Genomic DNA, 27445 nt, shown 5'->3' on the forward strand with positions numbered 1-27445 from the left:
CCGCTGCCGCTGCCACATATATATATCGTTCGAACTTTTTTTGTTGCGGAAACCTACACGTCTGCATCTTGCAGAAGTAGGAAAGAGTGAAGATAGTATTATGAAGAGAAAGAAAAATGACACTTAATTGACAACCCATCCATTCGTCTCAAATATTTGAGATTTTTGGTAACTTCGAATCACCGTGGTCCATGTCGTCAAACTTGGGACTGTAGCCTTGCTAATGAGTTTGGACTGCTTTAAGGAGTCCGCCATGATTCCCAGCTTAACAGCGTCTGTCGCATCTTGCTCTCTCCGTTCCTGTATCCTTAGAGGTTTGCTCCCTGCCTTTCGCCCACCTCACGTTGCTTCTCGACACGCGAGAACGCAAAGCAAACAATTACGCATCTCTATCTACGTATAATATACATCCTAAACAAGTAGGAAAACCTCTTCGAGTCGCGGCAAACAAGGTCACGATCTCAATGAGGTTGGTCGCCCAACCAGGGAGTTTAAACCCGGAGTCTGGCGTGCTGCCTCAGGATGATCCACGGACACACACACAAAAGGCGTGCGCCGCCACGTCACCGCCAGACTCCCTTCAACGTGCCATTTCTGACAGCTAGACGAAGCTAGGTAGATACATAGATAGGCCGCAGGTCACATGCTTTTGCCTCAAGCCTTGCCATGTGCCTCGTTCATGCTCGTAAGCTGGCCAGCAAAGATGCTTACGAGGCAACAGGAACCGATCCTGATGCTCGTTGCCCTCGAGGCTGCCGCTCAAGCGGTCCTGGATGGGTGGGTCGTCTTGTCGACGGCATCGATCCCGCGCTCGTTGTGAGAGCTGGGTTGATGACGCCGGCTTTCGACCTAGAACCATCCCGAACGCGCTCATGCAGAAGGTGGTGACCACGTCATGCCCGCTACAGGGCAGAGGCTCAGGGACCTGTATGCTACTCTTCCTCCTTCCACGCGTCAACTAGGTCAACCACGGCGCGGCGACTGAATTCCTCGGCGGATTACATCCTGCCGGCTCGAGTTCACCGGTTCGCCTGATCGGCGACGTTACGCAGGAAGGAGACAGTCTTGCAATATCTTTTTGACGAAGGATCTTCCTCTTCAATCTGGAAAATAAAAAATGAACAGTACAGCGACGGGGTTCTCGCCGGAGGGCCCAGACTTGCCCGATCACAAAATTCCTCAGTCAAGACAGACCGGCTAAGTGACGGTTTCTAGGCCCGACATAGTTGTCACAACCGTATTCAAGCTCACGCCCACCTTCGAGCAGCCAGATCGAACCGCTCCCACGTAGAAGCAGGAGCTGTAAGATGGTGCATCCGAGGCGGACACGAGTTGTGAACCGGCTGAGGTTATTCGTTATTCCAATATGATCTCGCGTAACCGAGAGATCTCGTCCTAGGGCGGCAGCAAACTGTCAAGAAGAGCGACGGCAGTGCCGTCAAGCCCTGGCCTTGCACAGTTTGATTGCTGAGCACCATGAACGTGATCACCCAATTCCACGAAATGATGTGCACACTGGACCACATGGAGTCCGTTATGTTGTGTGTTGACGTTTGCAGCGCTCCGATGGAGACGGACGGGTGCAAGCCAGCCCCGTTGAAGGACGCAGCAACGTGCGTGATGCTCTCGTTGGGGGAATTCACCACCCGTAGCATGAACAGTAATCTCTGTTTGTGTGATGCTCTCGTTTGGGGGAATTCACCACCCGTAGCATGAACAGTAATCTCTGTTTGTGTGGTGCTCTCGTTTGGGGGAATTCACCACCCGTAGCATGTTGTTCAGTAATCTCTGTGTTTGAGATTTCGTTTGCGCTGTGTGTTTGAGACTCGGCACGTTTGGTGCAGGCTGAGTTTGTCGGTTTGTGCCTCCTGCCGTCTTGTCCCGGTGATCAGGTGGCCTTCATTGGGGCTCTGTATTGATTCAAACTCGGAGTGTGGCTTTTGAGGACACGCGACGGCTCTGCTTGTATGGCTCAAGTTCTCGACAGCTTTCTTTGGCGTTGTGGATTTCCTCGTTTGTCTTGTGTTTATGATCCCGATGTTGGCTGCAGCCGTCTTCGGGATATGAGGTTGACAGGAGTACTCTCGCGTTGCCTTTGTGATTTGTCGGCGGCCGCGGGCAGCTCGCCGGAAATAGTAGCACGGTTGGGGTTGGGTAACCGGCACCCCGTTGGTAATAGTAGCACGGTTGGGGTTGGGTAACCGGCACCCCGTTTGTAGTGATCTCGCTGGTCCTGATGGAACCAACATAGTTGGTTCAATGTATGTAGACGCAGTCGAGCAGAGGTTCTCACACTTTGTGGGACGAGGCCTGTGAGGGCAGTGGCCGCCTTGCACAGACGTCGCTGTTGCTGGTGCTGGTGCTGTTGCTGAAGCTGTTGTGTTGGAACTGCTGACTGTGCGGGCGGAATTATCAGGTTCAGCCTGCGACAGTTTGGGGAGCAGTGAGACAACAGGACGTGCGACGCGGGACAGCGACCCCAGTAAAAACAGGAAAATGCGTCTCTAGGTTGGCTCTGAACTCTGTGCCTCTGCGTCTCTCTGTCTCTCGAGGGAGAGAGAAAGAGAGAGAGATGAGAGAAAAGTGCAAGAGTCAGGTTCCCAGGCAACACCGCTTGGAGGTGTAGAGGCCGACTTCGATGCCCATGGTGGTGGATGTGAGTGCATGTGAGTGCATGTGAAGGGAGAGGAGGTGGGGAAGACGGGAAGAGACGCGTGATGATGGATGATGGAATGAAGGGAGATGGCCCTCAATTTAAAGATGGCCTGTTGGGGGAGCGAGCTAGTCCGTTTGTGCGATGGGTTAGGCCGTGCCGCTGCGACGCGAGGTGATGCTAAGAGGCTGGAAGGCGGGGGGAGGGGGAGTGGGGGTGGGGGTTTATTTGGTGAGTGAGGGGTTGGGGGGTTGGGGGCTGGGGTGGCCCGTGCTTCCTACAAAGGCCTGGAGTCTCATCGGTGGCCGGACCTCGAGGCTGCCGTTCTGTTGTCGGTCTTTCTTACCACCCAAGCGCCGTGGTCCGATCCGACTTCTGCTGGGGACGGACGGGCAGAGAGAGACCAGGACGAGACGAGTTGAGCCGAGTCGAGTCGTGCGAACGAGCTCCAGTGTTTCCCGCTCTGCCGGCACCGACATGATCTGTCAACCTAATCTTTCCGATAATTATACCCCATACTATGTACAATAATTAGCTGCCAAAAAAGATCGTCACCATGGATTCTGCCGCCCTGGATCCACGCCTGCGCAATCCTCCCGATTCCTCATCAATATCTGTCTCCGTCGCCCCAGCTGCTGCCGCTTCATCTTCATCCGCCTCTTCCCCATCACCGTCCAACTCAACCTCAGGTCCAAATGGCACCCCAACAGCCAACCGGCCTAGCTCTGGAAGCGGGACTCGGAACGCCAACGGCCCCGGCCCCGCCGGACCTCTACATACCGCTACCTCTGCTCACACCCCAGGCAGTGTGTCGTCGTCCCCTGAACTGCAACGCATGAGCGATGGCGTCCCTTTTCAATCTGCATATCCACATCCAAATGCAAATGCACACACACAAGCACATGCACAAGCACATGCACATGCACATCCGGTCACTGCTTCATCCTCCACAGGCGCCTTCTCTGATGAACCCCCTGGTGATCAAGACAACTCAGGAGCCGATCCCAAGAAGGCCAGGGCCTGTGAGGCATGTCGAGGCCTCAAGGTCCGCTGCGAGCCGGCCCCAGATGACCCTGAGGGTGCCTGCAAGAGATGCGCCAAGGCTGGACGCAACTGCATCATAACCCAGCCCACTAGGAAGCGCCAGAAGAAGACGGACAGCAGGGTGGCCGAGCTGGAGAAGAAAATCGATGCCTTGACTGCGACTCTGAGTGCTACCAAGGCTGGACAGGCCGGCCAGGTCGGCAATCCCCTCTTCACTCATCCCGGAGCCACCACCGGCTTTTATGGCTCACCTGGAATTGATCCTTCTAGGAGCTGGAGTGCTGTCGATGCCGGCACGTCTAGCCGTGAAGCCAATATGGCACGCGCGCAGGATCCGTCTCTTGTTACTGAGGGTATAGCCAGGTCATCTGCGTCTCCGTTGCCCTCGGCCGGTCAGAAGCGGAAGTACACCGAGCCAACAGAAATCCGCAGCAACCCTTCAATGCCTTCGAGGAGCCAGGGTTTCTCTGATCTTATCGATCGTGGCATTATCACTATGAGTAAGGCGGCTCAGCTGTTGGATCGTTACAATTATGAGATGACGCCCCACCTGCCTGGGGTCGTTCTCCCACCCAGCCTAACCGCTGGCGAGCTCAGGGAAACAAAACCTATCCTGTTCCTTGCCATCATGGCTGCTGCGTCTTCTGAGACACCTGAAATACAGCGAATCGCTGTCAAAGAGCTCATGCAGACTTTCGCTGAAAGGATCGTCATCATCGGCGAAAAGAGTCTCGAGCTGGTCCAAGCTTTGACCGTGGCAGTTATGTGGTATTGGCCACCAGAAGACCTTGAAGACATAAAGTTCTACCAGCTTGTGCATATGGCCATGATCATGGCCCTCGATTTGGGACTCGGGAAACGCAAACCCAGGGGCAGTAAGCCATCCCTGTGGGGTTCACCTACCAAGAGGCATCCTCAACCAGATCCAACCACCATTGAAGCCAGACGAACCTGGCTTTTGTGCTACTATCTGACCGTCAACACGGCAATGGCTCTGCACCGGCCATTCCTGCTTAGATGGACGACTTTCATGGCGGAGTGCATGGATATCCTCGAATCTTCACCCGAAGCTGCGCCTACGGACAAGTACTTCTGTCATCTTGTGTGGACGCATCAACTGGTTGAGGAGATTGGGTTCCAGTTTTGCATGGACGACCCTTCTGTCTCGGTCAGCCTATCAGATCACATGACACAACATAGGATCAGGAGCTTTGAGCGGGAGCTCGATAAACATAAGACACAAGTTCCAGCGGAGCTTATGCAGCGTACGTACTATCGTTACCCATCATCCGACAGTTCTGAATTTGCTAACCCATAAGCAGCGTCACTCAAGCTCGGGTTTGATACCTTGAGCTTGTACATGCACGAGCTTGCGCTCCAGACGGATCCGGCTGATGCGTTCAAGGCACCCTTTCCCTCCGATAGCCTCGTCAGTAATGCACCACTGACTCCAGCCTACACCAGTGCCTTGGCAGCTTGTCTAACCGCTATTGATGGGATATTTGACACATTCTTGGTCATGGATCCAGTCAGCATACGGTGTATGCCGGTATTTAATTTTGTCCGAATATCTTATGCCACGGTGATCCTCATCAAGATATACTTGGCGTCTTCTGATCCCTCCTCGGACCTAGGAAAAGTCATTGACAAGGACAGCCTGAAGGTTGAGCAGCGTCTTTCGCATCTAATTGAGAAGTACCGCGCCGTTGCTGCCAATGGCAAGTACCGTCCGGCTTCCAATTTTCTTACCATTATAGTCATGATCCGGTCTTGGTTCCTCAAGTTCAGCCAAGGCGACTTGAAGCGTGATGCAGCCAAAGCCGACATTGCGACCAGAGCAACAGCGCCAAGTCAAGCAGAAAACTCTACTCAAGCTAGGAGCAACCCCTTACAGCTTCTGTCCGAAGCGGCCACCAACAATCAAGCTGCTGGAGGTAATTCTCAGACGCAATCTGCTACCAACGTCCTCGCGCCGAGTAACAACGGCAACACGGATGTCAACACGGCATGGGCCAACTCCTCGCATGGGGCGAGCTCGAACCAGAAGCCTGATGGCGGTAGAAACAGCAGCATGCCGCCGCCTCCACAGCCTCAGACTCCAGTACACGCTCACCAGCATGGCTTTATGGGTGGCTCACCTGCGCCGTGGCTTAGTTTTGGGTCCGACTTTGACTACATAAGCCTGGGCGATGGCTTCGCGCAGGCGTGGGACATGACAATGGAGGGGCTCGGCGACGGGCAAGGCGGCTTGCAGGACTTCAATAACGGCTTCGCGCTCTTGCCTCTTGAGCCGCTGTCTGGCCCGACTGGTGGTAATGTGCCTGGTTCTGATGTGTTCCCATCATAAGGGCGCAACATCCAGCAATGGCTGCGTCATGCGGGTAGTTCTTGGTGCATCATGGCGGTGGAGCTTGAGCTCGTCGCCTTTTTTTTTCACCCCCTTTTTCTTAAAGTCTCAGAGGCTCGATTGGCGTGGCCCAAAATGTGCCCTCTTTACACCCGTGACTCGTCTCAGCCCATGGGGACTCGTTCGAGGAAGACTGATCTCTGACGTACATACTGTACATCAAACAGCAATATTTTGAGGTGGACTCCTCACTGCAGTGGGCGTTTTGCAGCGTTGCATCAACTATTGTGTTATTTTGGAGCATTGGAATCACGCGGTGTTACAAGACAAGGCACAATTTCGGTGCAAGGTGTTGACGGAGTCTCTTTTTGACGAACGTGACCTACCTACCATATTGTAAATTAGCTGCATTAGGAAGCATTGAGGTCTGGGCATTATGGCCGATTGGCTACGCACAATTCTTCTCAATCCCAAACTACATCTCCCATAAAAGCGCGGCAATCCCTGATACAATTGCGTTCGGTGTCACCTGCTCAGAAACCTAAATATCCAAGGTCAATGACGGGCAGCTCGTACCTTCCGCGGAATGGCACAGGTGCATGACGTGATTTCCCCCTCCGATGTGCTTTGTAATACATGCTTCAATTCCCAATACTCTCAAGGTTTCAACGTCTTGAGACGATGAGGATACAAGCTGGCTTCCTTAATTCGAAAGCAATTACTCATTTAATCCAACAAGATTCACGATGAAAGTAGTAAACTACGCCGCCTGGATCCCCTCCCAAGGCGCCCAGCTGGAGGTGGCTGACGCGCCTTTCCCCACCGACCTCGCCGACGACGAGGTCGTCATCAAGAACAAGGCCGTCGCCGTCAACCCGGTCGACTGGAAGATCCAATCGGCGACCAATCCAATCTTCAACATCAAATACCCCACCGTTCTCGGCTCCGACGTCGCAGGCGAGGTCATTCAAGTCGGCGCGGGAGTAAAGCACCTGAAGAAGGGCGACCGCGCCATCGCCCACGCCCTAGGCCTCTACGCCGGCAGCCCCGCGTATGGCGGTTTCCAGCTGTACCCGAAGGTCAAGGCCGTCACGGCATCCCGGATCCCGGAGGACGTCCCGTTCGAGCAGGCCGTCGTGCTGCCGCTCTCCGTCTCGACCGCCGCGGCCGGGCTGTACCTGAGCGACACGCTGGGGCTGGGGCCGCCCAAAGTGCCGGCCACCGGAGGTGTCAGCGGCTACAAGAAGGAGACGCTGCTCCTGTGGGGCGGGTCGTCGTCGGTCGGCAGCTCCGTCGTCCAGCTGGCCGTCGCGTCCGGGTACGCCGTCGTGGCCACCGCGTCGCCCGCCAACTACGACTACGTCAAGTCGCTCGGCGCCACCCTCGTGCTCGACTACCACAACCCGGATATCGTGGCCATCCTGACGGGGCTCCTGGAGGCGTCCGGCACGCGCCTCGTCGGCGCGTACGACGCCATCGGGTCTGACGGTACCGTGCGCTCCAGCGCGGCTGTCGTGGGCGCGCTGGGCGGGGGCAAGGTCGCGAGCGTCGGGGCCGCGCCTGAGGACGTCGGGGAGGGCGTCAAGGTCGTGAGGATTGGGGCGGCGAACCTTGTCTCACGCGAGCCTGAGGTCGCGCGGGCGATCTGGGGCGAGTACGTACCCGCTGCGCTGGAGGCGGGGAGCCTGCTGCCGCGGCCTAGGGAGCTGGTTGTTGGTCGGGGGTTGTACTTTGTCCAGAATGGCCTTGATACTAACAAGGCTGGGGTGAGCGCGGCGAAGGTGGTTATCACTCTCTGAGAGGTTCGATAGGTCGAGGTTTGACAGTACATTATGGCCCCAGGAGATGTCTACTGAAAACACCTTATGCCCAGGTAACTTCTCTGGGTCGGAGGCGTGGACTAACTTTGTCAATAACTGACAGTGATGATTAAGCTGGCTCCATGTCTAGACTGAGACCAGTCACGATGTATGAAATTAAGTGAGCGGCTCAAATCCATGCGCTTCTCAACCTGCTAGTCTTTACAACAAATTCCGATGAGAAAAGGTAGCCTATAGTTTGGGAACTACGATTTCAACATCTTTGGACCTTGGCTGAGATTGTGACATTGTGACATTGTTCGACTGATGTTTCCACCGTATGAGTTCTCGGAAGCAGTATAGGCACGGTACCGAATGATCCCTTTGTTCGCTTAAGGGACTTTATTGAGCCAGACTCAAATGTCCAATCTAATCTAGAGATAGGCTAGGCGCTAATTGGGACCAAGATGAGGAATTATTCCGGAGCCTCGCAGCGTCGCCGGTTCAACAATTCTATGGGCACGGCTTATCTTTAGGAACAAATTTGATGGTCCAGAGAGTTGCGATCACGGAGACGGCGGACAGAAGACGAGGTGGAATTGATGAAGCATCTGTGGAGTATGAAGCGAGAACTGGCCGTGGACGATTCGACTAGGACTATCGAATTTGCCGGATCAACGGTACACAAAAAATCCAGGGCTGCCATGATTTTTAATTGTAGATTGTGTTCTGCTTCTCGTTGGACAGACACTGAAGCCTCGGCCGGAAACAAGGCGTAGCTGGGAATCAAAACTCATTCTTTGTGCTTCACTTTTCATTCGTGATGGAATGCTAAATTTCAAAAGTTAGCAGCACCAAATATCACTCGAACCTTCATGAACCTCCTTAGACTGCTTCAACTTCTAAAAATATTTTATTGTAGACTTGGAGAGGTGGAGCTATGTCTTCCACCAGTCCTTGCCCTTGACTGACTGATTATCTGCCAGTCCTATCTATGGATTCCACTATCCGTCGCAGCACTTTTGTGATTCATTCCAATATTGCAACGCAACTTGATCATTCACCATGTGGCTTGCGACTGTGGTTTGATAACACAACATAAAAACTATCTTGGGAAGTACTGAGAAGACAAAATCAAATTAGCAATTGTCTGTTCCTACGCAGTTGTACCCTACGGGGAAAACGGTTCACATATAGAGATCAAACCCAAGCAGTGGGTTTAAAGAGACAGCCGAGTAATACACCTGATATGATGTGAAAAAAATCACAAACAAATTTTGAATCACCTGGACCTATCCAGTGTTTATTCAAGTAGGAGGACCACAGGTCAAGCATGCTCTATGTCTGTGCAATGAAAGCCAGCAGCTTTTCGTCTCATGTAGAAACTTGAAAACGCCGTTAATTAACATGGTAAGTACATGTGGAGCCAGTGAATGAGAAACAAGCGCGTTTGACCTGGATTTGGACCCTTTGTACTTGGCCGTGAGCCTTCTTGCCTCCGACACCACAACAACACCACCACCACCATCGCCACTGATCTTCTCTCTCTTTTTATCTATGTGACGATGGCACCCCACAAATCGTGGGCGGAGATCGTGCAGGGGGCGCGCCGAGCTCCCTCGGGCCTTGCGCCCCCCCTCCCGGTGCTGCCCCCGTCCTCCTCCTCCTCAATCTCGGTGGTGGTGGCCGAGCCTGAGCAGCCGCAGCCGCAACAACAACAGCAGCAGCAAGGTGGTGCGGGTGCCACAGGCACCAGTCGATCCTATGCATCGGCTGTGAAGGGCAGCCATAGTAAGGACCTGATTGAATCTTCCCACCTAGCCAGCTCCACCTCTTTCTTTCTTTCACCGACTAACTTCATCCAGGCCCGCCGCCGCTGCCACCACCACCACCACCATCACCATCACCATCACCATCACCACCACCAGCGGAGATGGCCTTTGCGGTCTCTCCAGATCTTCCTGCGGTGACTGCGCCTGCGCCCTCGCCCTCAACCTCGCCCACGCCCACGCCCACGCCCAGCGGTGCGTTTGCGCAGTAAGTATACCCAGCCTTCGCGTTGCAGACTGCTCCCAAGTCGTTTTTTATACTATCGTATACGTCTTCGCGAGTGCCTATATCTACTAGGTCTATCTGAGGCCCTTCCTTCTGGCACACCTTCCTTTTGAGTAGCTTTCTGCTCTTCTTGATTTTGAGATCAACTATCTGCGTCTTGGCCCTTGCACGACCATACCATCACACCACCGCACGAATGTCTTGCTTGTCCTGCTCGCCGCCATCCCCAGCAAAAACTCACAGATTCACTGCTAACAAGAATATTGCAGCCTCTGGACGAGGCCAGAGGGGCACGACGTGGTCATTGTCTGTGGAAAGGCTGGGTGGATGGTTCACCGACATGTGCTAGTAAGCATGTCAGAGTGGATGGAGAAGTATCTCCCACCGGAGAGCGAAGATGTGAGTTTGATCTGCCCCAGAACGCAGACGACTTCGTTAGAAACGGTCTTGAGAAGCTGACATGACGAACAGGGAAAGCCAGTACTCTGGAATCTCGACCCAGTCACCTGGAACCCAGGCAGACTTGAAGCGATCCTTCGCTTCATGTACTACGAAGGTATGAGGCAGTCGTTCCGATTAATCACGTTCAATTCGTGTGTCAATCAGCTAATGTTTTTCCGTATTAGAGTACCCAGTTGGTGATTACAACCCCGAGAAGCCACTGGCAACGGAAAGCATCATGCACAATGTCGCTCACTACATTGCTGGCGCTGCTGTGCTTTGCCGTCCAATGATGGACTTCGCACTGAGTCGCATCGAAGAGGCAACAGCCGAGATTACCAAGAAGCTGCCCACCCTCCGACACGCCCAGCTCGAGAACTTCGAGTACGGACTCCGCATGGCACTGCTCAACATGTACGCCGAGCCTGACCAGTGGCGCATCCGAGCACTTCGCATTGTGATGGGAAAGCTCATGGCCGCTTGCTTCCACATCATCCTCCAGAGTCCAAGTTGGGCCCGCAAATTCGAGAAACTTTGGGGCAGCCTCCGCGTCCGTGTCGTCGCTGACCACAAGTGGCTGTACCAGGCGGAATTGTGCGAAAAGAACGCCGTCATCATGCACGGATTCGAGCTCATGAATATTCGTTGGGCAAGGTATCGAGGTGTTGACTGGCAGCCTGCTGATGACCTCATGTTTCCAGAGGACGAGGTCGATACCCTACCGAAGCCACCTCCACACTCCCCTCCCTCTACACCCCATCGCAAGAAGAAGATGACCAAGGCCATACCCATTATCAGCCCTGGTGGAACCATCGCACCGCGCCCCAACACCCTACCTCGCGGTCGAGGCAAAGGACGTGGAGGGCCTACTGGATTGGTTGAGCCAGCGCCCCAGCCTGTCCGTGGCCAAGGCAAGCAGAAGAAGAAGGCTCAGGGTACTGAAAAGACTGTCATCGGAGCTACCGATGAGGCTGGACCGTCCTCTACTAGCGAGGCGACGTCAACTCCTGCTGCTGAAGCTACCAGCGAGGCAGGCCCATCATCTACCGTCGCTCGAGACGATCCTTTTGTGCTTGCACCCTCGGAGTCCAACGATACCAACGTCGCCTACTGGGCATACATTTCGAGCCGATCCGGCTTCCCTCCTTCCGAACTCGGTTTCACTTCTCAAATCGGCCCTTTAACGAGGCGTGCTTCATCGCCCAGCCGTCCATCGTCTTCCTCATCGGCGCTGTCCGCCGCCGCCGAGCCCTTCCTGCCAAGCGGATCACTGTATTCTGCTGGAACCTCCGCGGGCGAGCCTTCATCTTCGACCATCCACGTAGATCCACGCACTTCCTCCGAATATCTCGACTCTCCCTCCCGTCTTGCCGAATTGTATGGAACCAGTGAGGATGTGCCGAGCAGTGGCAAGGGCAAGGGCAAGGAAGTTGCTGATCTTGTGACACCCGGCTCCTCGTTCAGCCAGAGTGACGATATGGCCACGACCAGTGAGCAGGCGAACCAGGATGAGGCCGAAGAGCACATTATTCCGGTACTCTCGTCGCTAAACATCAGGAAGAACGATGACGACAATACATTTGGTTCCCCGTCACGTGAGAGCCAGAACGAGGACGACGTCTGAGTACTCCATCTACCGCCTTCGACATCAACACCAGCTCTACACGTCTTGGAAATCCCCGAAGCAATTTCCGAAAACAAGGAACATCGGATACTCCCTTGGCTCACAGGTAGGACAAGTTCTATTTGCACGAGGAGACGCAAACCTAGCACTGCATGGCAGATCGGACGCAAATTTGCAGGATACCGACACCAGACAACCCTTCGACTTTGATTCTTGTTTCCAGATCATGCTTCTGCTCAGGACGATATCAGGCCTGGATGCTTTTCTCTTTCTTTCAACTTTCACTTTCTTCTGTGCTCCGCATCGTTCAACGGACCTCATGTCTGCAACCTTCTCGCTCGATTGCATGGACCACTCACTTTTTGCATATCAGCCTGATACGGCCAGGCCTTGGAAGCATAGCAACCGGAGATGACACGGAAGCAAAAGGAGGAAAGTGCCATACTTTTCTTTCCAGCATTGACGATATTGAGGTCACGTCCGTTGGAAAAGGTACCCCTTCTTTATGAGTCCTATTTTCTCTCTTCACAAAAAACAGGGGCAGAATGAATGAATGGATGCATCGATCTGGCGTCGGAGAAGGGCATTCATATGGCATTTGCATGGCATAGCACGTCTTCTGTCTTTCTTGATTTCTGGTTTTCGAGTTTTGATGAGAGGGAGGCATTGGTGACGATTCGGTTCGGTTCGATTTCATTTCAAGGTTGACAAGATGGAAAAATACCCACTTTGTTGTTATGGTTCTGAAAGAGGCATTCTGGCGTTTTGAGCACGGCATTCAAATCCTGGCCAGTATAATGCTAACACTTTTAGGAGAGACATCGGTTTCATACTTGTGAATGAAGTCCTGCATATTTCTAAGCTGACAATTCTCAGTATTTGAAGGTGCTCATATCATCAATGACTGGTCAATGATGCCCATGAGTGAATGCTGCGCTGGCAAGTATAAGCTGTTGGTTGTGTTGCCTGGTCTTGGATTGCTACTGATGAGGCGTGCGCCATCACCGTCATCGTCGTGACACAGTCATGTTTGTTACCAGAATACGTTCACTTGGTGTATGACTTTGAGAGATGTTTTTTTTTTAACGCAATTTGACTGCCAGGACTGTGAACTTGCTGAAATGAGCAAACTGTTGTGAGGAGGCCGGTCGTTAAGCCGATTCTGAATCACGTGAACGTAGGACACTGCGAAATCGTGCTACAGCACCTTGACAGGCACCTGACACGGGTGTTGCGGCGGAGATACGTGTATATAGTAAAAGTAGGAGACAAATCATCAACGGCTAGTCGAATTGATTCTACCAGCATCCAATCAAGCTTCCTCTTGAGATAAAAAATGATGCTGAGCTTTGCGTACATGCACCGCCACCCCCTGTACAGTGCTGTTGGAGGGAATTGGATCAGCCGAGCGGGCGCTTGGCGATAGTTCTTATCCGTCGCCACTCGTCCGGAGGCTTCTTGATCTGTTTATCCGTAGAAAAAGTCGAAGACAGGCTTGATCGAAACTTAATCATGACAACACCCTTGGCAGAATTCGACGCTGCAAAGCACCACCAAATTCGGCATCATACAAAATCTAGGAGGGGATGTGTTGACTGCAAGACTAGGCGTGTCAAGGCACGTTTGTCCTCGCATCGCAACGAGTCAAGCATCGTTCGTTACTAACGCGCCGTCTGTAGTGTGACGAGAAGAAGCCAACATGCTCAGCATGCGCAAGGCGACAGTCACAATGCCACTACATCGTACCAGGCGATCGAAGGCCCGCCGGACTGCCAAAGTCCGGTACTGGCAGTCCTCAAACAGACATTGACAACTCACTCGTCATCCAGCAGAAGCCCTCAATGAGCTATGAAAGCCTCTACACCCCTGAACACATGCTACACCTTCGCCTTCTGCACCAATACAACACCCACACAGTCCAATCCTTCACGGATGCCTTCCAGCTTGAGGGTTTCAAGTCAGAGGTTCTCCGCCTCGAGGTTCCAAGCCTCGCCTTCCAGCACCATTACCTCATGGATGCCCTCCTCTCCATCACCCTCCTCCACCTAGCCAGCACAGATCCTTCCCCTGACCTACCCGTCACCACGTACCGAGACCGCGCGCTACGGCAGCTCCGTCATCAGGTCGAGAACGTGTCGGCAGACAATGCCCGACCTGTCTTCATGGCCTCGCTGTTGTTATCTGTGACTGCACTTGCGGCAGATCGACACACGGGCTATGAAGGGATTTGGCTCACGAACTGGCTTGCGATGGCTATCGGGCCGCGGATAATGATAGATGGGCAGAGGAAACATGTGTCGCTCCGCCCCACGCCGCTGAGGAGAGTGCCGCTGAAGCACGCTGCTCCCGTCGCGATCCCATTAGACCTGGAGGATGCCCTGCGAATGGACGAGGACGACGAGGACTGGGAGTTCCGCGAGGACCTGCAGCGTGCGGCATCCGGGATCGGCAGGCTGTTCGGGTCACTGGTCTGCCCTACCTGTGATTCCTGCGTGGCCTTCAAGGTCAGGTCATGGCCGTTCGTATTTGTCTCGTCGAAATTCGTGGACATGGCCCGTCAGCTGAGGCCGAGAGCCTTGATCGTGATGAGTTACTACCTGCCATTCTTCCACTGGTTTCCAAATGTTTGGCTGTATGACGACGTGGCTATTTTGGAGATGGAGAAGATTTTCGCAGCAGTTGGGAGTGAATGGACTGCGCCTCTGGCGGCCCCCGAGGTTGCTGTGAGAGTAAAGGATACGAGTCTCTTGAAAGAGTTCCTCCTTGGGCTTGTATCCCGTGAATGTCTTCAAGATGAGAAGTCTTTTGAAGGATTTATTTGATGGAACTTGGTAGATCTAAGCAATTGACAATTCAAGGCAGATATGTATTAAGCGATTTTCAGGTATACTCCTGATTCTAATATGGGTGGCTTCGAAACTCAGACCTGATGAAACTCTTAGACGCAACTATCTTACGCTTGGCTAACTTGCCAAGCTGGGGTATCCGCACATCTCCTCCTGACGTGGTGCTTTATTGACAGCACACGTATCAGGAATATCAGCCATCCATATCCTGCATAGCCATGATCTCCTTCCTTCCAGGCACGTACTTGGCGGGATGGAGGACGGCGGTAGCAGCCACGACGCCAAGCATCAGCAGCGCGTCAAAGATGTACAGATACACCTCCGTCGAGAGAAGAACGCCATCGTTACCCTCAATGTACTCGATCAGTCGAAACATCGACCTCACAAAGATCAGACCGCTTGCTACGTAAAGCACGCTCATGACACCCCTCCACCCTCTGATGTGCCTTCTCCATCCCGGAGTCGCCTCCTCGTGCAGGACAGAATTCGGAACATGGTCTAGAAGTCGATGATGAAATACAGCTGCCGCCACGACGAAAAGCCCGAAGAAGATGAGCTGGACGGCTAGACCTAGCAGGATGACGGTCTTGCCCGTGTTCATCGAGCCAGCTGAGGCGAGCATACCTGCTCCCATGACCTGCACCAGAAAGGAGAGAATGTCGCCGACGACGAAAATTTTTGTAAGGCGCGAGGGCTTGATCGGAGAGAGCGGAGTGCTGTGGAGGTGGAGGATCAAACGGCCGAGGACCATGTAAATCGAGGCGGCGAATAGGGCGGGGGCGACGAGGAGGCAGAGTGTTTGCATCATGAAGAAGGCGAGGCTGGAGGTGTCGTTGGCGGAGAGAAACCGGCCCAGGTAGCCTACGATTTCGACTGCGAGATAACTTGGTCAGTAATTTTCGTCTGTCGTGTAGTTGCGTTGGGATAACATACGGAGGCACCCGATGATCAGCGGGATGAAATACCATGCCCGCCGGCGGATGATGATATAAATATGCCATGCGCATCCAATAATGAAGCCGATCAGGAATATCATAGCGGCTGCTCCTGACGGAGTGTACTTGTACAGGTTGTATTTTGCCATTGTCGGATTTCGAGGCGAGTACGGTCGTGTAGGTGTGATTGGGAGACAAGAGAGAGTCAATTGGTAAAGACCGAATGATTTAGAGCCATGGATTGAATTCTACAAAATCAAAAGCGAGAGCCATTATCATATACAAAAGTTTTCGTCAATATTTTCGACTTGTCCTTCGTGCTCCGCCGCATCTTCATCTTCTGAAGCTGTATTTCGCACCTCGCATCTCGCACTTCGCATTTCGCTATCGACACGGTAGAGTGGCTGCATCACACATACCCGTATATGGCCCTTTCGCCCCACACACATTCCGTGGGAAGACGCCATAGTGTCACAAATGGATTCTTGAGAGAGGCTATGTTGGAAAAGACCAGTCAGGAGATGGGGTGTTCTTTTTAGCAAACCCATCCAGTACACACGAAGTGTGTTGTGGGGCGGCATTACTTCTACCGCGTAGAGACCTCAACATAGCATACGCGTCCATCTAATGCGTCCCTGTCGGCTAGCGAATTCAGCCTCTCCTGTGCCGGGGTTCATCTAAACTATTGGATCTCTAGCCTTCTCCCCACATTTCCAAAGCATTTTGTCTTGGCTTTCGACTTCGCTTTTCGCATCACAACACCAAGGGGCTTAGGTGTTACAAACATCTGGCGGGCTAGGATTTGATTGGTTGGTTTATTCCTCCTCGGTTGTGTCCCTCTTTGCACTTCAAGCTGTATCTATATTTGGCTGGTCGACTCGTATAGACACTGATTCTTACGAACGTGATCTCCATGCAAGGCTTCATCAAGGCGTGGTGTCTCCTGCTCTGGTTCTGCGCACCTACAGTCTCCCCCCAACCCCCTCCCAAATGTTCAGCTTCCTCTAAATTATGCATCGATCCTGAATTGCTCGGAAACCTCAGGTTGTTCCATGACTCTGATGGCCTTTGCAACTGCTTCGCGCTCGTTCAACACGGCCTGCTGTTACCTCATGTGATGCGATAAAACCTCGCTCCACCGGTTATCTGGGTCATTCTCTTTTCTCTCTTTCTCCTATCTCTGTTTCGGGCGTTTTAGTCTTCTTCTTGTCCTCGATGTATGCTTCCATAGTCGTTACTCTGCTAGCATCGGCAAGAAGAGCAGGCTGTCCTCGCGCAGATTTGGACCGCCTCACGAGATATGCCCTCTAAGTGGTACCACGACAAACTACAGTAGCAAAAGCGAAACATTGGGGCGAACCCCTAGCCGAAACCAGCAATATTTTGAAGGCCGCCAAGTACCTTGGTGCTGGAGAAAGAGCAACCTTCGACAAAATGCCACAACTCGCGAGAGCTGACCACAACCGCACGGCCACGACAAAAGAACAAGCATAAGACTCGCTGGAAACATGATCCAGACCCTACTTTAAAATACAATGACGAAGAGCAACGGACGCAAGGTCGGCAGCTGAGATACCCGAAGTGACACAGGCAGGAATCGAGACCCAGGTCTTCACAATGAAGCTCTGGAAGCTCTTCCAGCAAAGATGGACTGTCGGCGATGGGAGGGACCCAGCTGTGACCAGTGGACAAAAGCCGAGTGTGAAAGCTTTCCCGCGCATCAATGAAGGCGGGCGTCTTACTACGGCAGTGGAGTCGCAAAGATCGTGCCACTCAACAAGCGGGGCAAACTATACTATTCAGTGGCCAAGGCATGGAAGCCTACCTCGCCGTTATCGAAGCTGGGCGGGCTTCTAGAAGCTGTGATCGCAGAAAGAATATTCTGTGCCGTCGAAGAATTCAGGCTGCTACCAGCAGACCACTTTGGAGCTTGTGGGCGTCGCTCACAGAACAAGCACTCATGCTGCTCTAGGAACACAATTGTCTGGCGTGGCGAAGATAGCAAGTGCTCAGTTTGGTCAACTTTGATATGCATAGTGCCTACAAAAGTGTGTGCAAAGGGAGGATACTCCACAGATTGACAGCACGCGGGATACTGCAACATTTCGTGCAGTTGATCGATGCTTTCTGCTTGAACCGACGGTGTCGATCGAGCTTAATGGGTACGTCTTGGAAAAGAGAGACCCCACACAAGCAGGATTGCCACAAGAATCACCACATCCACCAGCACGATACCTCTTCTGCAACGCACATCTTCTACAGCAAAGATTGGGGCTGATGGTGGGTCAATCATCTTCGTCGACGACATACGGCATGGATGACACACACAGCTGCAGAGGCAAATCGCCAGAGAGCACGGGAAATCATAGACGAGGCCCTGGTTTGGGTTCAGAAGAGCGGAGGATCGTTTGAGACTGATCAGACAGCAATCATCCATTTCACGCGGAAAATGGAACCCATCGATAACACACCGCTCATGATTGATAGACGCCGGCAGCCTCGCCGCCTGGTCGCGTGCTCTCTTTCAGCCAATGCGCGAAACCGAGGACCAATGGCGGAAGTATGTCCTGTACCGATATTGTGGATGAAACCTCGCCACGGTATGTGCGTCGTTGCTTTGGCCATCGGCCGGATCTAATCTGTGAGAAGGCAAGATGCAGAATGCCACCTCGGGCATGTACGTAGTCGGGAACTCGGGGATTATGACGATAAGCTTTCTGACAGGTCTAGCGTTGGCCACTGAGCGAGTATGCCGTGCCCATGAACCAAAAAGCCAATTGTGAAGACCGTCAAAGCGAGGGGGCATATCAAACAAAACATATTTCCTGGAACAGGTCTTCGGTGATCCAGCCTGTCCACACAAGGCACTCGCCTCGCAGGGCCCAATATGGTTTTGACGATGAACCTTTTCTCCGGGCGGAGAGATCTGGACCCGGGGTCCCGCCGCAGGTATAAGGCTTACTCAATATAGCTGGTTTCGGAATCAGGTAGTCTAAATGAGAATGCCATGTGCGCAAGCCCCAACGTCAGCTCACCCAACCTTAATAGCTGCCCCCCAAAGCGTTTACGCTTTTTGACAGAACGTTGTTGGTGTCGCAAGTCCGAACCTTCCGTGGTCATGGTTTCGTTACGACACCGGGCGACAGACGGACATTGAGCTTAGGTCCGCTCGCGTCGTTCTAGGTCTTTTCTTGCACGGCGCTATTCTTCTGCATCCAGAAAGTCAAAGCACCTTCCGCCGGCCATCGTCGAGCTCGGACGTAACACTTGTGATACCAGCCGTGTTGTCTAGGGGCACCCCGACCTGCCGCGATGAACAGGCTCGCAGAAGACATCTGCTCATTCTCGACCCCAAACGCTTGAAAATCGGCAGATGAATCGGACCAAGGAGATCGAGTCAAGTGGATTTGGTCTTGTATGCTTGGACGACGCCGTTGCCAAGTGCAAGAGGGCCCTGCTTTTTGCAGCTGGACGCTGCACTATGCACTATGCAGAGGCCAAGCAGACGAGTCACGATATGCAGGCCAAAGAGGGACTAGAATGTCCAGCAGAGTTCACTTCCCACTGCAGGTTTCAGGGGCGCAGGCCAAGGCGACTGTGTGCCGGACTTCAACACACCTGTGTGGAGCGGTAGGCGCGTGGCGAGGGTTGAGATTGGAGCTGCCTAACTGCAGTCCCGCAGAAACGTCTCGGTAGAGCACAACAGTAGGAGCATTGCCACGACAAGAATGGAGGCAAATCGGGCGTCTGCACTCAGCGAAGACACAGTGGGACAGCAGCCCTAGGGGCTGCTTCAGCCAATATCGTCCTGGGCTGATTACCACCTGTAGGTCGTTTGAGACGGAATCCAGTGGCACGACACATCCTATATTAGGTGGAGCCTTTTCATTGGACAGCGTGTGCATTGAGATGGTGTGGGACGTGCAGCGTAGCTGTGAAGAAAGATGGTACACAGTATGCGGCATGGCTTACGCAGGACCACTTAAGGCCCAAATCCAGACCAGACACTATCCACTCGGCTCGAGCCCTGACGATTGTTGATGTTATACCGAAGTCAGCGTCACGGACGAACGAGTCTATAAGTAGTAAGCTAAGTTGGCTTCATCCACGATAGCGCCACCCAGACCTTGGAAACCATCAATCGGAACAGGCTAGAGGGTAGCTGCAGCGCTACTGCACAGGACTGACAGGCCAACGGCGGGTGCTGCCACCTGGTGGAACCTCAAGAGTTATCGTATACTAAAGAGGATTATTTGAAGGAGATGGTAGCGTCGCCTTGATTTGATTATGTGGTTAAGCAGTCCCAAGCACCCAAGTCCACGAGCTTGTTTCAAGCCAAGTGTTCTCCACGCTTTGGCGACTCCACGAAGGACCACTTGGCATCAAGCAGATGACCCATGATCGACGGTAGCGGAACCTTGCTGCCGAAATGGCGATGGATGATCGATCGGGGAATGAGACGGGTTCTGGCAATTACGGTGAGCTGGCAGGTTGGCAGGCACGCAGGCTGGCAGGCTGGTCGCGGAGCCGGAGACCGGTCTGGCTGTGTTGATTGACCGTGTATGACTGAGTGATGTGCCAGCCCCGGGGATCATGATGATGATGGACGAGGCAGATCAACGGGAACTTGGTCGATGGCTGAGAAGCACAAAGGGACGAGATATCACCGCTTGTCTGAGAGGACAAACGATCGAAGGGCTTCCCGTCTGAGAGTGAGACAGTCAGGCATACAGGTTGGGTGGTTTGTCACTCACTAGTTGGTGAGGAACAGAAGGAGGAGGACCACCCACAGAAGACCAGAGAAGGACAAGGACCCCCGTTGGGACGGTCGAGGGCTGAGAGAAGGAAGGGATCAGCCGGCCAACCCTCCCTTATCGATTATTACCCCACACATTAGACTGATTCGCCAACGTCCAAGGGTGGGGCCCACAGTGACGTTTCCCCCGCGTTTGCTTAGAGGATAGCCGGCACTAACGGCCTCCGAGCCCTGCTAGCGCCAAAGCTAAGACGCACGGACGATATCACCTCATACGCTCGACTATCTGACCAGAGGCCCCTATTGGCCCGTTGTAGCCTACACCCTTGATGCACCCATGTCGTCCAGGGGCACCCATCCCATCCATTCCGTCTGCATTCCACTTGAGGATCCCATCCTCTACTGCCTCTCCTCCTCCATCTCAGTCATAGTAGTCATCAGGGCGTCCATTGACAACACAGCCAACCAACCTTGTTGACTTGTTCAACATCCATCTTCATTTCATTTCATGCCAATCTCATCCCTCCTTTTCCTCTACTCTTCGCACATCTCACCTCAGCTTTTCGCAAGTCACAACCCAAATCTCCGGCCGCCCACCAACCACCCAGTCATTCTGCCACTCAAGCAACCCACAGTTTCTAGCCAGCTCCAGTCATTCAGTCCTTAAGTCCTTTATTTAGTCTTTTCAGTGCTTCAACGACACGTACCTGCGAATCCAATCCATCACCGACACTTGTCACTTGGCGTTCCAGTCTCCTGCATCAGCTATTGGACCCTGAATTCCGCCTCCTGCCTTCCCGGACGGACATAGGAACCGGGGCTTATCACAAGTCACATAAAGGCCGACTGGCATCTATCTGTCTTTCCCCACAATCTCAGCACCAAATCTCAGGGGGATCTTGCCGACAGATCCTTTCCACGACACCTCCCCACCAGCGTACAGCCAACAGCACACAGGTCCACTCTTTCTGCGGTGTCTTGACTCTTGACTCTTTTTGCCAATTTTTGTTACAAGCGGTTGATACTCCAGCCGTCACGACTTGGACTCAGGGCGACTCGTACTCGCTGACGAAAAGGACAAGTTGCATTGCGTTGCGTCGCGTCGAAGGGCCCCCAATTTTGGAATCCGCTTCAAAGCCACCCTCCTGCGGACCCGCCAGCAGCGCCATCAGACCGCGGAGTTAGTCTCGCCCGAATACCACGGGCTTCTCAGCTGATCGAATCCCGACTCTCTTTCTCGTCAGTACATCAGCGTCTTTCTCACATTTGTTGTGCATCGCCCCATCCCGTGTCATCAACCGCCTTATCAGTGGGCAAGACAAAGGAGAGACATTGCAGCGAACCATCCAGCCCAATCCCACGCCCTGGTCGATTGAACCACGCACATTAAAGCACAGGAGATCCCTGGCTAGTCTCTGAGCTCATCGTTCGACCCTGCAACGGGCTACGCTCTGGTGCCGCCTCTGATTTAGAACACCTCAACATATTGACGTTTCACTCTCCACTTTACTCTGCTTCCGGTGTCGCACAATCCTCGAACCATCCACCAGGAAAATCATATCAGGCAATCGTCCCATCGCCTCCATTCGAGCGCCGCCATCTCGTTACCCTTACCCACCACCTGCATTGTGCCCCTCTCGTCGGCCTCTGGCACTTTGGTATAAGATTCGCCCAGAGCAGTCCCACACACACTCAAGATGTCTTCAGACACTCCCAACTCCAACAACGGCAACAACAACGCCAGCTCCAACTCTAGCTACAACTACAAGCCCCCCTCGCCCCCGCCCGCCGACATGCAGCACAATCGTCGTGGTTCCGTCACTTCCGCCGCCTTCGCCAACCTCTTCCAGCGGACCAACTCCGCCACCTCCGGTACTCCTGTCTTCCCAGGTGCCATCACATCTGCCGCCATCAATGAGCAGCGCCGGAGACTGTCCCTGTCCACGACGTCCCTCGGTCTATCGGGCACCTCTCCCACCGGCAACCCTTCCTTCAACCGGCGAGCCAGCTTGTCCACCAACAACTCCGACTCTGTCGATGAGAACGCCATCGAGGAGGAGGATTACTCTGCCACCTCACGCAATGCTCCCGTCTCCCCCTTTGCTCGTAGGATGAGCTTCGGCACCTCTGCAGCCATGCGTCGCCCTGGTGGCAGCAGCCCTGGAACAGGCAATGGTAGGCCTAACACTCAATCTCCTGGTGATGCCGTCTCTCCTTCCATGCAGCGCCGGGGCACTATTGCTGTGCCCCCTTCCCCTCCCGACAGCGCTGCCGCGTCTGCGACGTCCTGGAAGTCTCAGTCTTCCACTACGCCTCAGACGAATCCAAGCAATGCAAGCAATACAACACGTCCCAGAGCCGTTTCTGACTTGTTCTCCGCTACTCCAAAAGACCAGGGCTTCAACTGGTCGGAGCAGCTTAGGTCTCGTGCCGAAAGCACTGTTGCATCGGGCCAACGCCCCTCCTTCTCCTTCGCCTCGGGCATGACCGGCTCACCCCCTCGCAACGGAGCTGTCCCTCCCCCGGGCACTCATGACCGTAACCGGTCTGTGTCTGAAATGCCCGCGCCTCCGGCTCAGACTCCCAAGCCTCGATCACCACCTCGGGACACCCGCCCCAAGCCTGACGCCTTCCAGGAGCGGATCCTGAAGGGTGACTTCTACATGGATTGAAAGAAAAGCGTTCGTGCAATACACTACAGACAAGACGATTACTACGATCAAAAAGCACTGCTGTACGATTGGACCAAGGCGGCGTAACAGGAATCAAAAGGCAAGAGTTGTCTGTGCTTGCACATCGCACTCTACATTGCATCGCGGCGGCGTTCCGGAAGCACAATAATCTTGTGCGGTAAAACACACTCGCTCTGGGCCATATCTGAGCTCTTATTGGGGTGTTAGGAGTCCTACCCCACCTACCTCGGTCAAGAGGCCCGGGTTCGGCGGTTTTGTCAATGGCGTTATCACCAATGGACTAAGTCTCTCTTTGGAATGTACGCCTGTGGACGGTTTGTCAAAAAAGATTCACCAGAGCACGGGGATGAGATACGGCGGCCAAGATCGGGCCCACGGGGCGTTTGTACGGTTGCTACGCTGGCGTTTGTGGGACACCCAAGGTGGACACACGTGTGTATGGCTCTCAGATTGAAGGGAACGGAAACGGTAAAAGGGCATTATGTCAGGAGGCATGGAAAGCATTTGATGTTTGCACCAATTGTCTACGATAATCAGGAGCCTTTTGTTTGCGGATGAAGTCTAACCTTACATCAGAGCTGGTCAGGGGGCGGGGGTTACCAAGGGGGGTTTCTGGCTTTCGGGAGAGGGCAGAAAGGAGGTTCAGTCTGGCGTTCCGGTACCTCACCAGATTGACACAGCTTGTCGAACTGATTGTTCCAAGCTCGAAACTGAAATTAACAAGAAAATGTAAAATTCAAATCAAGGAACCCTGCGTCTCTTCATGTGCCAATGCCACACGCTTATGACATGCTTTTTTTGATTGGCCGGCTCCTAAACGATGTAAACATGGAAGGTCTAACATCTGTACCCTCGCTTTCGTTCGGACTGAATTGAATATCCACATGCTCCGTTTATCTATAAACGCCAATAACACCTTACTCGCCGGAGTAGTTCCTACGGAACGGGAGGATACTTTCCGCGAGGGTATGCAAGACATTCCCGCCCCCCTTGTACCGGGACGGGTGCCCAATGGTGACGTGCGCGCCGTTCCGTTTCGTACGCGGACGTGGCCGGCATCGAACGATAAACTGGGGCACCTGGGGCACGCAACTGCGTTCCTGGCGCCCTGTCGACTTAAAACCCCTGGTCCCCCTCGACGCGCGAACAGCGCCCGCGCCTTTGCAACGCCGCAACGCGCAGTGGCAAGCCCCAGGCCCCTTACATGCGTAGCGTAGCGTAGCGCTACTACGCACACACGCACATACATATCGCACGGCCTTAACCGGAACCGCCCGTTCATGGGCCCATTGCTATGGGGCGCACTGTGACATTATTGCAACGGGTTCCGAGGCGAGCAGGGGCGGTCGGAGTATTTCGCCATGGTTTGCCTCGGATCCGCTCAGGTCTTGATCATGAAGATCTGGGTGCATTGTTAGCCAACATCCTTAACGAGCTCGGCATTCTCCGCCGTGGTAGTCGCTTACCTGGTTCAGGGCTGCTTGATCCATCACGGCTGCACGCTTTTGGGCTATGAATCTTGATCTGGCGAGATGTCGTGTTGGAATGGAAGGTGTCGACGTTCCGCTGGCGGCTGGTGTTGACAACTGTGTGGGCTGTGGTGTGGGCTCCTCATCGGCTGCTTTCCTCTTCTTCTTGCTCTTCTTAGATTTTGAATCTGACGCGCCCGCCGCATCCTCGTCTTCATTCTCGAGCTTTGATTTCCTGCGCCTCTCCTTCTTCTCTTTCTTGGCCTTCTTGCGGTCTGCGGCCTCCTCATCGGCGTCGTCTGGGCTTGAATCCTCGTCCTTATCTGAAGCGTCCTTCTCTTTCCTCCTCTTCTTGTCCTTCTTTTCCTTGCGTTTTGACTTTGAGTCCTCGTCCTCATCCTCGGACTTGCGTCTCTTGGATTTTTTGTCTTTCTTCGAGTTCGATTGTGCACCCTCTGCATCCTCGGCCTTCCTCTTTTTGCCCTTCTTCTTTTCTTTCTTTTCGGCCTCGCTTGACTCTCCAGACGCCTCCTCTGACTCTGAAACTCCAGGGACTTGTGCTGCGTCCTGCTTCTTGTCCTTCATGGAGTCTGCCAGCTCCTGAACCTTGTCGCCGACGAGCAATCCGCCGTAGACGAAGGTCACTGTGCCCAGTTTCCGGTGCAGGTACTTGTTGATCTTCAGGTCCTCCCTCTTCTTCTTTTCCTCGCCCAATGACTCGTCGCTCTTGCCGTTCAGCCTGGAGAGCAGGTCCTGCAGTGCGTCCAGGCCGGTGCACTCATCTCCCTGGTTGCGCTTGGCGCCCAGTCCGAGACTATCATCCTTCAACACAGCGCGGATGTGGGTGGCGTTCGCTGCGCCGTAGTACTCGGAGTGCGACGCATTCTCAGCACCCAGATACTGGCCTGGGGCCCAACCCTGGGACCGTAGGATCTTGTGCCCGAACGTGTCGGTGTTGCGGGACCAGTTGGTGTTGTTAGGGTCTTTGGCCCATTTTCTCTTGCTGTGAAATGTGTTAGTATTGTAAAAACTCGACAGTGTCTCGGTATCAGTGCCCAATTACTTTTTGGTGCCGGCGAGACCCATGGTGGAGGCGCTGGGTCGGTCTGGAGCTGGATCTCGGTTGCTGGTGAATTTGGATTTAGATTTGGATGTCGGGATGTCGCTTTCCCTTTCGAAATTTTTGGCGGGCAGAATCCACCGAAGGGCCCTCCCAGCCTAGCCAGTTGGTGGTCAAGTTGCCTGCCGCCTAGCGCCTGCCATGGCTCCCAGCAAATTGCCGACGCCGGCCCGAGCAAAAGTTGCAAGGCATGAGCGAGACCAACATGCCTCATGCCTTGCACCTGCTGCAATGAATTAGTTGCAGGCCAACAAAATTCAGTACAACACCTTGGAGTGAATCACTCTCATTCTGACAGCAGAGAAACTAAAATTCAATTTACTGGCTTCGATCGTCGACTGCCTCCACAGCAATCAACATGCCCGGCAGGAAGCGAGCTGCCGCCGACGACGGAGACTCGTCTGAAGACGAGATCAATGTGGACCAGGTGATCAGAACCAAGGTCGAGCTTGGCAAGGTATTTTCTGCCAGTCTTATGCATCAATTCTCAACAATTGACCTCATACTTCTAATCAGATTCGCAAGGACCGTGAGAAGAAGCGAGCTCAGATAAAGGCAGACCTGGACAAGAAGCTTGACGGCCTGCGCGTCCGCGTCGAGCGGAGCGTCACGGCTCATACCAAGCAACTGTCAGCACTACAAGCACTTCTTCTTTGAGCACGCCAGGGGCTGACTTATTACACACAGCGGCAACGTCCACAAGCAGCAGGTGGATCAGCTCCTTCAGGCCATCGAGGCGAGGGACAATATCTTGCAGGACATCGGCGAGAAGCTGTCTGAGATGCAGGACAAGGGTTTCAACCTTGCCACACATCTTGACCAGGCCTATGAGTACAGGATGAAGAAGCTTGAGCGCCTCGCCATGCCTGTGAAGGACCAGCGGGTCCGTGGCAATGACAGGACCAAGTCGGACGCTGCCTGAGTGGAGGTTGCTACATTTGAATTTTTAGACGCAGCTAATCCTGAGCAGTGACTGAGAGGCTCAGAGTGATCATGGAATGTTGTTCGGAAAGTGAGATGGTGGGAACTCGGGCGGTGGCGCATTTGGCTGTTTGATGATACCCTCTGTGTGAATCGTAGCGTTAGCGTTTGTAGCAAGCTAATTAGTTTGTTAGGCTTATAGCTATAAGTAGGCCTTAGAGGGATGCAGCTTTCAGCTATTTTCTATAACTAAGTAAGCAACCTATACTTAAATAAATACTAATATTTTTAAATATATATTATATTTAAATATATAACTTAGCTAATACTAATTAATAGTTATAAGAGTAATTATAAATAGTTAAGTATAAAAAGAGATAGTTTATTATTTTAGGATTTATATACTATTTATATATACTTTTTATAAAGTAGTTATATTAATATTTATTTATATTTATAAACTTATATTTATTATAAATATTTTTTATAAATATTAATAAATTATTATATAATTAAAAGGATTTAAATATAGTAAATGTATTTTTTAATTTAATTATTTTAAATATTTATTATACTTTAAATTAAATATTAATTTTTATTAAGCTTTAAATTCTTTATTTATTTTTATTAATAAGTAAATTTATTATATTTTAGTAATATTATAGTATATAAAAAAAAAGCTATTATTTATATATATTTATTATATATTTAATAAGTAATTTTAAATATAATTATATTTAAT

At 52.8% G+C, this 27445-nt stretch overlaps 8 protein-coding genes across 8 annotated transcripts; 6 read left to right on the forward strand and 2 right to left on the reverse strand.

Moving 5' to 3' along the window:
- Positions 1-3209: 3209 nt before the first annotated feature.
- On the forward strand, positions 3210-6044 carry J7T55_008958 (uncharacterized protein; the record flags this gene model as incomplete). Its single annotated transcript, XM_053139329.1, has 2 exons — positions 3210-4962; positions 5020-6044. 2 exons carry the CDS (start codon positions 3210-3212, stop codon positions 6042-6044), a joined length of 2778 nt encoding a protein of 925 aa, XP_052998230.1.
- A 746-nt stretch (positions 6045-6790) lies between these two features.
- J7T55_008959 (zinc-binding oxidoreductase) lies at positions 6791-7843 on the forward strand (the record flags this gene model as incomplete). Its single annotated transcript, XM_053139330.1, has 1 exon — positions 6791-7843. The coding sequence occupies one exon, from the start codon at positions 6791-6793 to the stop codon at positions 7841-7843; it is 1053 nt and encodes a 350-aa protein (XP_052998231.1).
- Positions 7844-9408: 1565 nt separating this feature from the next.
- J7T55_008960 (uncharacterized protein) lies at positions 9409-11963 on the forward strand (the record flags this gene model as incomplete). Its single annotated transcript, XM_053139331.1, has 5 exons — positions 9409-9634; positions 9709-9880; positions 10168-10297; positions 10370-10454; positions 10525-11963. 5 exons carry the CDS (start codon positions 9409-9411, stop codon positions 11961-11963), a joined length of 2052 nt encoding a protein of 683 aa, XP_052998232.1.
- Positions 11964-12989: 1026 nt separating this feature from the next.
- On the forward strand, positions 12990-14785 carry J7T55_008961 (Sterol uptake control protein 2; the record flags this gene model as incomplete). Its single annotated transcript, XM_053139332.1, has 3 exons — positions 12990-13019; positions 13495-13584; positions 13643-14785. 3 exons carry the CDS (start codon positions 12990-12992, stop codon positions 14783-14785), a joined length of 1263 nt encoding a protein of 420 aa, XP_052998233.1.
- A 217-nt stretch (positions 14786-15002) lies between these two features.
- Positions 15003-15893, reverse strand: J7T55_008962 (Protein RTM1; the record flags this gene model as incomplete). The annotated part of the gene is made up of 2 exons (XM_053139333.1): positions 15003-15682; positions 15743-15893. The coding sequence occupies 2 exons, from the start codon at positions 15891-15893 to the stop codon at positions 15003-15005; spliced, it is 831 nt and encodes a 276-aa protein (XP_052998234.1).
- A 6304-nt stretch (positions 15894-22197) lies between these two features.
- J7T55_008963 (uncharacterized protein) lies at positions 22198-23172 on the forward strand (the record flags this gene model as incomplete). Its single annotated transcript, XM_053139334.1, has 1 exon — positions 22198-23172. One exon carries the CDS (start codon positions 22198-22200, stop codon positions 23170-23172), a length of 975 nt encoding a protein of 324 aa, XP_052998235.1.
- A 1402-nt stretch (positions 23173-24574) lies between these two features.
- On the reverse strand, positions 24575-25748 carry J7T55_008964 (g-patch domain-containing protein; the record flags this gene model as incomplete). Its single annotated transcript, XM_053139336.1, has 3 exons — positions 24575-24595; positions 24660-25665; positions 25726-25748. The coding sequence occupies 3 exons, from the start codon at positions 25746-25748 to the stop codon at positions 24575-24577; spliced, it is 1050 nt and encodes a 349-aa protein (XP_052998236.1).
- Positions 25749-26140: 392 nt separating this feature from the next.
- Positions 26141-26704, forward strand: J7T55_008965 (uncharacterized protein; the record flags this gene model as incomplete). Its single annotated transcript, XM_053139337.1, has 3 exons — positions 26141-26239; positions 26299-26411; positions 26470-26704. The coding sequence occupies 3 exons, from the start codon at positions 26141-26143 to the stop codon at positions 26702-26704; spliced, it is 447 nt and encodes a 148-aa protein (XP_052998237.1).
- Positions 26705-27445: the final 741 nt, after the last annotated feature.

This window comes from Diaporthe amygdali, assembly GCF_026229845.1.
Source record: "Diaporthe amygdali strain CAA958 chromosome Unknown NODE_4_length_2575358_cov_65_588622, whole genome shotgun sequence".
NCBI classification, from domain to species: domain Eukaryota; kingdom Fungi; phylum Ascomycota; class Sordariomycetes; order Diaporthales; family Diaporthaceae; genus Diaporthe; species Diaporthe amygdali.